The 8,905-nt window shown below is 39.7% G+C and overlaps 1 protein-coding gene and 1 pseudogene across 9 annotated transcripts in view; both read left to right on the forward strand.

Moving 5' to 3' along the window:
- The window catches only part of DOP1A (DOP1 leucine zipper like protein A), a 120,507-nt gene that overhangs the window by 106,364 nt on the left and 5,238 nt on the right, over positions 1–8,905 (forward strand). For 6 of the 9 annotated variants that reach the window (XM_036024397.1, XM_036024395.1, XM_036024396.1 and 3 more), the window contains 3 exons: positions 2,669–2,833; positions 5,542–5,671; positions 6,768–6,827. In XM_036024397.1, coding sequence (XP_035880290.1) covers positions 2,669–2,833; positions 5,542–5,671; positions 6,768–6,827 — 355 coding nt within the window. The remainder of the gene's footprint in view (positions 1–2,668; positions 2,834–5,541; positions 5,672–6,767; positions 6,828–8,905) is intronic. The other 3 variants (XM_036024398.1, XM_036024399.1, XM_028510630.2) reach the window with 1 other exon arrangement.
- LOC114495372 lies at positions 69–2,244 on the forward strand (annotated as a pseudogene).

Raw genomic sequence — 8,905 nt, forward strand, 5'->3', positions numbered from 1 at the left:
CCCCCCTCTCATATCTAAAGTCAGTTTTTAAAAAGTAGGTTTACAGTTGTATCCAAATGTTTATTCTTATGTTATTTTTTATTTTTCATACGTACAACTGTAAACCTATTGTATTTTGCTCCACATTGTAGTTTGTTGCTATCTACTTAATCATATTGGGATATGTTTTTATGTATTGTGTATGCATTTTAGACTGGATTAAACTATCAGTATTTGTGACCTTTGACCTCACAATTTTTTAAAAGCAATATAATACTGTTTCAACTACATGAGCCATTTTGGTTTTGGTAGGTCAGACCTTGGCCGTAAAACAAGCAGCACAGCCTATTATGGCAGGTAACCTATCACTAAGTTACCCATATGTCCAGATTTTCTAGAATGATCTCAATTTAATGTATTATAACTTTATTTTTCTTAATAGAGGTAGTTTATTGCATGGCTAAATAGAATTTATTTTTATTTACATAAGAATTTTTGGAGAAGCACCTTTCTGGCTCCTTCTTGAATCTCTGTCTGGTTTGGCCTCCTCACCTCTACCCCAGCCTCTACCATGTCCATAAGGATGACCCAGAGGTCCTTCAAGGTGTCAACCTCTGGCCCCAGGGCCTTCAGCAGCCACTCGTTCTTGAGTGGGCTCAGCTCCTCGGCCTTTTCCCGGGTGAGCAGCAGCTCCTGGCTGGCCCTGGGCACCAGCATGAATCTGGCCAGGGGTTTCGGTGGAGCTGGGAGCATGGGAACCATCAAAGCCAATCCACAAAAACCAGAGCCTGCTGAGCCCCGTGAAGTGAGAGGTGGGCCCCAACATCCAGACCGTACTCAACCAGGAGAAGGAGCAGATCAAGAGCCTCAACAACAAGTTTGCTTCCTTCGTCAATAAGGTGCAGAGCCTGGAACAGCAGAATAAGATCTGGAGACCAAGTGGAGTCCCCTGTAGCAGCAGAAGACGACTCGCAGTAACATGGACAATATGTTTGAGGCCTACATCAGCAACTTGAAGTGGCAGCTGGAAACACTGACCCAGGAGAAACTGGGACTGGAGGTGGAGTTTGGCAACATGCAGGGGCTGGAGGAGGGCTTGAAGAATAAGTACGAGGATGAGGTCAGCAAGCACACAGAAATGGAGAATGAATTTGTCCTCATCAAGAAGGATGTGGATGAAGCTTACATGAACAAGGTAGAGCTGGATTCCCACCTGGAAGGGCCAACGAATGAGATGAACTTCTACAGGCAGCTAGCTGTATGACAAGGACATTCGTGAACTGCAGGCCTACATCTCTGACACATCTGTGGTGCTGTCCATGGACAGTGGTCACTCCCTGGACCTGGATAGCATCATTGCCAAGGTCAAGGCCCAGTATGAGAAGATCGCCACCTGCAGCCGGGCTGAGGTCATCTACAAGATCAAGTATGAGGAGCTGCAGACATTGGCTGGGGAGCAAGGGGATGACCTGCATTGCACGAAGACAGAGATTTCTGAGATTAACTGGAACATCAGCAGAATCCAGGCTAAGACTGATGGCCTCAAAAGCCAGAGGGCTTCCCTGGAGGCCGCCTGCCATCAAGGATGCCGAGCAGCATGGCGAGCTGGCCATCAAGGATGCTCAAGCCAAGCTCAGAGCTGGAAGCTGCTCTGAGAGCCACCAAATAGGACATGGCCAAACAGCTGTGTGAGTACCAGAAGTTCATGAACGCTAAGCTGGCCCTGGATGTGGAGATCACCACCTACCGCATGCTACTGGAGGGCGAGGAGAGCCGGCTGGAGTCTGGGAGGGAGAACATAAGTACCCACACCAAGACCACCAGTGGCTACTCAGGTGGGCTGAGTCCAGTTTACAGGAACCTCAACTACGGCCTGGGCTTCCAGGCCAGCTTGGGCTCTGGTGGGAGCTCTGGCTCCTTTCATCCGCACCAGCACCAGCTCCTCCAAGATGGTGGTTGTGAAGAAGATTGAGACCCACAATGGGAAGCTGATGTCTGAGTCATTTGATGTCCTGTCCAAGTGAATGACTATTGCGGTCCCTCCTGTCCTCCAAGCCAGCAGGAAAGGAGCTCTGTAGGGGAGCGGAGGGCATAGACACCCACCTGAGGCACAGCCCCAGGCCTCAGCTCACCCTTGGGGTAGGGGCATTCATTGCCTGGGGCACCGTCTCTTACCCATGCCCCCAACTAAAAGCCAAGTCAAGTGTTTTTCTCTCCCCAAATAAAGCCTCAGCTGGCTCTGCCAAAAAAAAAAAAAAAGAAGAAGTTTTGTATAAATAAGTTTACAAATCGCAAAGTTCCTTTACGACTATTATGTCTTGAATAGTATATCCTTTTACAGTGCTAGGTTTATGAGACAGTTCCTGGTACTAGTAACTGCTATTCTAGAACCCTGGCCCCTTGCCCCCTTGGAGAACGACACTGAGGAGTAGAAAGTCCTCTTGGTTCACACCTTGTATTTTTCTATTTCTTGGGGTATAACACAAGTTATTCTGTACTATCTTTAAAACAATTTAAAGAACAAGAGATAATTTTCTGTTTGAGAACAGCTAAATTTATGCTCATAACCTTGCTTAGCCATTACACTTTCCAGAATGATTATGAAAAACAGTTGGCACTTTGAGAATTTCCAGGAATTGCCTGTTAGTAACCAGGTGCAGCTCCTGACCACACAGTCTCCTGTTTACAGGACTTCGGGCCCCTCTGTGGCTGGGCTGGAGACAACCTACACGGGAGGCAATGGCTTTTCTACTTCATATAACAGCCAGCGATGGTTAAACCTCTATCTCTCTGCTTGCAAATTTTTGGATTTGGCTCTGGCATTGCCCTCTGAAAATCTTCCTCAGTTTCAGATGTAAGTAAAAGGTTGTTAAATGGATATTTTTGAAAACGCATTTGCTTTGGTCCCTGATAACTAATTTTAAACTTTTTGTGTAAATTGAAATACTATTTTTATTACAGTATAATTCTGTTGGGTGATGGTAGGACAGTTACTGGAAGTAAATAGTTTCTATGGATGTATTAAAATTAACAGACCATTCAGTCAACAAACTGAGTACCCACTGGATGTAAGGCACAGGGGTACATGATTCACCAGCTTCAAGTCTAGTGTAAGACATAGTTAAACACATGATTTGATAGCAGATACGGTCTGAGATGCTGTGAAGCCACACAGCAGTGGCCCTCGCCTAGTACTGATGGGTCAGAGCGGGCCGTGAGGGAGTTTTATACTGAGGTGGTGAAAGGGGTGAGGGTTGGGGGCGGTCCATGTGTGAAGTCATGAGGTGGAGTAGACTTGCTGTGTTGGAAATACTGAAAGATTAGTATTGCTGGAGCAGAATGTTGAAGGAGGGTGAATGGGACTGAGTTATGAATTATATAGTCTTGTAAGCTCTATTAGAGAATTTGGGCTTTAACCTAAGTACAGTGGGAAGCCTCTGAAGCATATGAAGGAATGAAGTGCTGTGATCAGGTGAGGCTTGCATTTTAGAAATTTTGCTGTAGCTGTAGTTTGAAGAAAGGACTGGAGATGGGCCAGAGTGGGTCAAGAAGGCTGTTTTATAGTGAACTGAACTAGAGATAGCAGAGGGGAATAGGGAGAAAATTAATGTAAGTAAATTTTCACAATGCCTTGTTCATAAGTGCTCAAAAATATTTAATTATGGTTTTTCAGATTTAAAATTTTAAATAGGCAAACTATATTAGAGTTTCATCAAAATAAAGCTAAGATAATTAGAAAATTTGTCCACATGATCAAATATGTACTTATGTTATATTGTATAATGTTATTCTTCTGGAATAAAGTAAGATAAAGGTTATCAGGATCTTTCTGTATTTGAACATGCTTCACTCTCCAAAAATTTCTATTTCACAAGCTTACTTTTCATTAAATGTACTGGTAAGAACTGTAAGTTACTTTTAGATTAATTCCAGTTTCTTTTTTTTTCTTTCTGTTTTTCTGCATTTGAAAACCATATACATCTATTTCTTGACAAATTTCAGCAGTTGGGTATCTGTTAAACTAATGTTAGAAATTCAGAAAATGATAATAAGCAGGACTGTAGGAAACCAGCCAGAATTAATTAGGATGTCTATCTTCAGGGCTTGAGAAAGAAAACATTAAGTAGTATGGTTATGGTCTTGACTTTTTAGCTTCCACAAGGAGAACCAAAATGAGTTTGTCCTCTTGTTAAGATAGAGTTACTGGAAAGGGATGAAATATGCTGTAATAATAACATTTTTCTTTAAAGTTCTGTGTCTTTTTTCAAAAAGTCTATGAAGCAGTATAGCATGGGTAATTTAATCTTGCAAGCAGTATCTTTCTAAGCATGACTATTTCAGAAGTCCAAAATTGTTGACAGTTCAACTATATACAAAATTAAAGGTCTGGTGTGACTAAGATACCATGTTTAAAAGGCAGCAATGAGTTGGGAAGAGCTACGACAGAAGTCTGATTTGTTTAATACAATAATCCAATAGAAAAATGGGCCACTGAGAAAGAGAGTTCATAGTTCATGGAAAAGGGATGGCTTCTCACCATAGGCAGATGCTCAGACATACTCAAAAGAGAAATTCCTATTAAAATTATAAATTGTATTCCTATATAAAATTACAAAATTGTAAATATGTAAAAGTGTATTTCCTTTTACCCTAACAACAGAAGCATTCTTAGTCTTATGGAAGTATACGCTAATATTGTCCAGTTGCTCTCCAAAGAGGTTGTACTTCTGAAAATTCAAAATACACATTCTCATTAAGCCAGTGATTCTGCTACACCCAAAAGTTTATCCGACTACCACATTCTCAGATGTGCACAAAATCAATGTTGTTGTGAGGGTGTCCATTATGAAACTTTCTGTAAAAGCAAGAAATTGGACAGTCAGGAGACTGGTTAAATCAGCACCTTCAAACACTGGGGCCCTATGTAGCTATTAAAAAGGATGGAATTTTATATGATGATATCTCCAAGATATGTAATTAAAGCAAGAAGCAGTCATGTTTTGTTTAAAGAGGAGGCCTGTGTGAACACGTGCTCTCTTCTGCATAAACTCGGGATGGACCCGAGACCAGTGCTGCTGATTCCTCTGGTGGGAGGGAGGCTCCCTTACTTTGGTATGCCCTTTCCTACTATTCAGCTTTTTCCTTATCAGTATATTATTTATAAAAGACAAAAATAAAAAATGCAACATGGGGTATGAAGTAAGTCCTACTTAAACTTTTCTTAAATTATTTGTTCTTTGCCCCCTTACTATGCAGTTAGGGAACATTTGGGCAAGTATATGGTGGAAATATTGCCTGTTAATGATGGAAACATTTGTTGAGGGCTTGCTTTGTGCCCATGAAAAAATCATGGTGAGCACTTCACAAGTGTATGTATTCATTTACTTGTTACAAGTCTGTGAGACCATTAACAGCATTTGTATTTACTGATAAAGGATCACGTTAAGGAACACACTACAAGTGACACAGCTATTGAATCTTCCCACTGTATTTATGTGGCCTTGTTGTACACAGCACGAAGTCTGTTCTTAATATTGATGGCGATCATTCTTCTATACCTAGGTACCGATGGGCCTTTATTCCAGAAGCCTCAGATGACTCTGGTTTGGAAGTCAGAAGACAAGGCATACATCAGCGGGAATTTAAACCTTATGTAGTACGACTAGCAAAACTTCTCCGAAAAAGGGCAAAGGTATTGATCACATTCTTTCCATTTTGTCTTTAAGAAGATAACATTTGTAAAATATATGTATATTGTGCTACATACTTTGTATTTTTCAGAATGTACCATAATTAGAGATCTTCGCCCAAGAAAATAGTCAAGTTGACCCTTGAACAACGTGGGGGTTAGGGGAACCTACCAGCCATGCAGTTGAAAATCCATGTATACCTTTTGACTCCCCAAACCTTAACTAATAGTCTACTAATGACCCTACCAATAACAGTTAATTAACACACATTTTGTATGATACATGTACTATATACTGGATTCTTACAATAAAGTAAGCTAGCAAAAAGGAAATGTTAAAATTTTAGGTAAAAAAAATGTACAGGATTTATTGAGAAAAAAAAATCTGTGTAAGTGGACCTACACAGTTCAAACCTGTGTTGTTCAAGGGTCAATTGTAATGAAGTTAGTATGCTCATCAATAGGCCTTTTTTAGAGATCTTGCCTTTCACATTCCAAAATTTCAAAAATGTACAATTTGGGGATAATCTGGGTTGTCTTTTGAGTCCTAGTTTTCAGAATGTGCTTTGAGTGCTCAGAAATTTTCCAGTTTTCTGGGGTCCCCTATTCAGGCAGTAGCTCCTAACTGTATTCCACAAACTGTAGAAAATGGAATGAAGGAAAGTGATTAAAAAGTACTCTATGGAAATAAGTAACTTGATTTATAATCAAGTTAATTCTTTAGGGACCAAGTGAAAGAACAAAAACAAAGATGAAAGTTAGGTAGAGTTTAGGCTATGACTTAAATACTTTCATTTTGATATCACAAGGTTTGAAAAAATATTCACAATAGCAAATCCAGAAACAAGAGAATTCTATATGACCCCAAGCACATGTACACTGTCATTCCTGCATCTCATTAGTAATGAGCATTTTTTATAAGACTCCTCCCTTATCTAAGGAATAAACATGACAGTCTTTTGTCTAAAACTTGTTCCGCAGAATAAGAAAACAGTTTTGATTGGAAGGCATTTCCCCAAAACACTATAAACAAGGTCTTCATGGCCAAGCATACTTTTCATGGAACAAAGGCTATGAGTTCTCCTCTTTCCTTCCACAGGACAAGGAGGAGGACTTTAAGACAGTGATTTTGGAGGGATTGGAGATGACCAAGCATCAGGTGAGGGTGGCTTTTTGGTGCTTGTGTTATGGCAGCAAAAGTTGCCACATCGGGACCAAATATTGACAGACCCAGGTCTGAATTTCAACAAGTACAAGAGAGGTAAAGAGGAAGGAAGTCTGTCTTTAAGTATAGATTGTTGAAGTGAAAGGAGAAATTGTTTGTGTGGAAACATGCTTCACTTTTTATTTCTTATTGAGGGAAACAGTTCTGATTAAGAAAAGCAGAATATTAAAAGAAGTCATTCTTTTTTGTCAAGAGCTCAGTAAAAATCCCTCTCTTAAAGGGACATCTGGACAAGAACATAAACCTTATTAGTTCTCTTATATTGGAAAATAGTTATGTAGAGGGTTCAATATATTACTCATTTTACTTCAGGATAATGTTGTATGCCTTTTAATTACCACTGAATTGCAGTTCAATTTAGGGAACTAAAGATGGTGCAGTGAGCCAGTTAATGGTAGTCCATGATGTGAAAGTCAATCCCAAGACTGTCATTAAAGCAAGTGTCACAGTTGACAGAAAGGAAGATGGTTTTCTGTACTGTATAATGAAGAGTGAAGGTTAAGAAACTGCTAACATAATAACTAAGAGACAGCTGGGGGTTTTGGCCATACAGAATTACATGATCTTTTCTTGTTTACTCCCTAGTCTTCTGTTTTAACATCAATTTATTTTCCCTTCTCAGGATTTTATTTTTGAATAAGCAAACAAATCTGTGAGCACAAAAAAGAAAATAAGCTGGATTCTGCATCTCCTTTCTCCAGTAGGAAACTAGTGATATTAAGATATTAGGTAAATGACAAAAGTCTTGGCAACATCTGATCTTGGAAGGCAAACTCCATTTATAACCAATATGACAGACTGTAATTATGCTTCCTAAGTTCCACTTGGTTTCTTTTCCGTTTTTTATCCAGTTTTTTGTTTTATCTCTCTGTGTTTTCATATCTGAGTCTGCTCAATTTCAAACATCTTTAGGGTTTTTTAAAATATATTTTATTGATTATGCTATTAGTTGTCCCAATTTTGCCCCTTTGTCCCCCTCTGCCCAGTACCCCCATTCCCTCTAGCAAACCTCCCCATAGTTCATGTCCATGTGTCATGCATGTAAGTTCTTTGGCTTTTCCATTTCCTATACTGTTCTTAACACCCCCCATCTATTTTGTACCTACCGATTTGTACTTCTTAAGCCCTGTACCTTTTCCCCAATTCTCTCCCTTCCAATTCTCTTCCTTCCCCCTCCCAGATGATAACCCTCCAAATGATCTTTATTTCTGTGATTCTGTTCCTGTTCTGCTTGTTCGCTGTTTGTTTTTTAGATTCAGTGCCTGATAGTTGTGAGTTTGTGCCATTTTAATGTTCAGTTTTGATTTTCTTTTTCTTGTACAGGGTCCGGCACAAATAATACCTCCTTTTTATTACAAAATCATAAGAATGTAATCCTGTAACATAATATTACACGCAAGCACACCACATGACATTTTAGGTGAAATGTTCACATCAAAACTATAAATTACTACCCTCATATTATTACCTTACTAACCACATTCAAACAGGCATTACTTCTGCCGGACTCTATATAGTTCCTTATTATATTTCATATAATAAGGGCTTGGCGATAAACTCCTTTAGTTTTACCTTGTCTGGGAAGCCCTTTATCTGCCCTTTAATTCTACATGATAGATTTGCTGGACAGAATGATCTACATTGTAGGTTCTTGCTTTTCATCACTTTGAATACTTCTTGCCAGCCCTTCTAGCCTGCAAAGTTTCTTTTGAGAAGTCACCTGACAGTCTTATGGGAACTCCGTTGTAGGTAATTCTCGGCTTTTCTCTTGTTACTTTTAGGATTCTCTTTATCTTTTAAGTTTGGCATTTTAACTACGATGTGTCTTAGTATGGTCCTCTTTGGATCCAGCCTGTTTGGGACTCTGTGCTTACTGGATTTGTATGTCTGTTTTCTCTACCAAATTAGGGAAGACTGCTTTCATTATTTTTTCAACTAATTTTCCAATTTCTTTCTATTCCTCTTCTCCTTCTGGCACCCCTATGATTCAGATGCTGGTACGTTTAGAGATG

This window comes from Phyllostomus discolor, chromosome 4, assembly GCF_004126475.2.
Source record: "Phyllostomus discolor isolate MPI-MPIP mPhyDis1 chromosome 4, mPhyDis1.pri.v3, whole genome shotgun sequence".
Taxonomy (NCBI): domain Eukaryota; kingdom Metazoa; phylum Chordata; class Mammalia; order Chiroptera; family Phyllostomidae; genus Phyllostomus; species Phyllostomus discolor.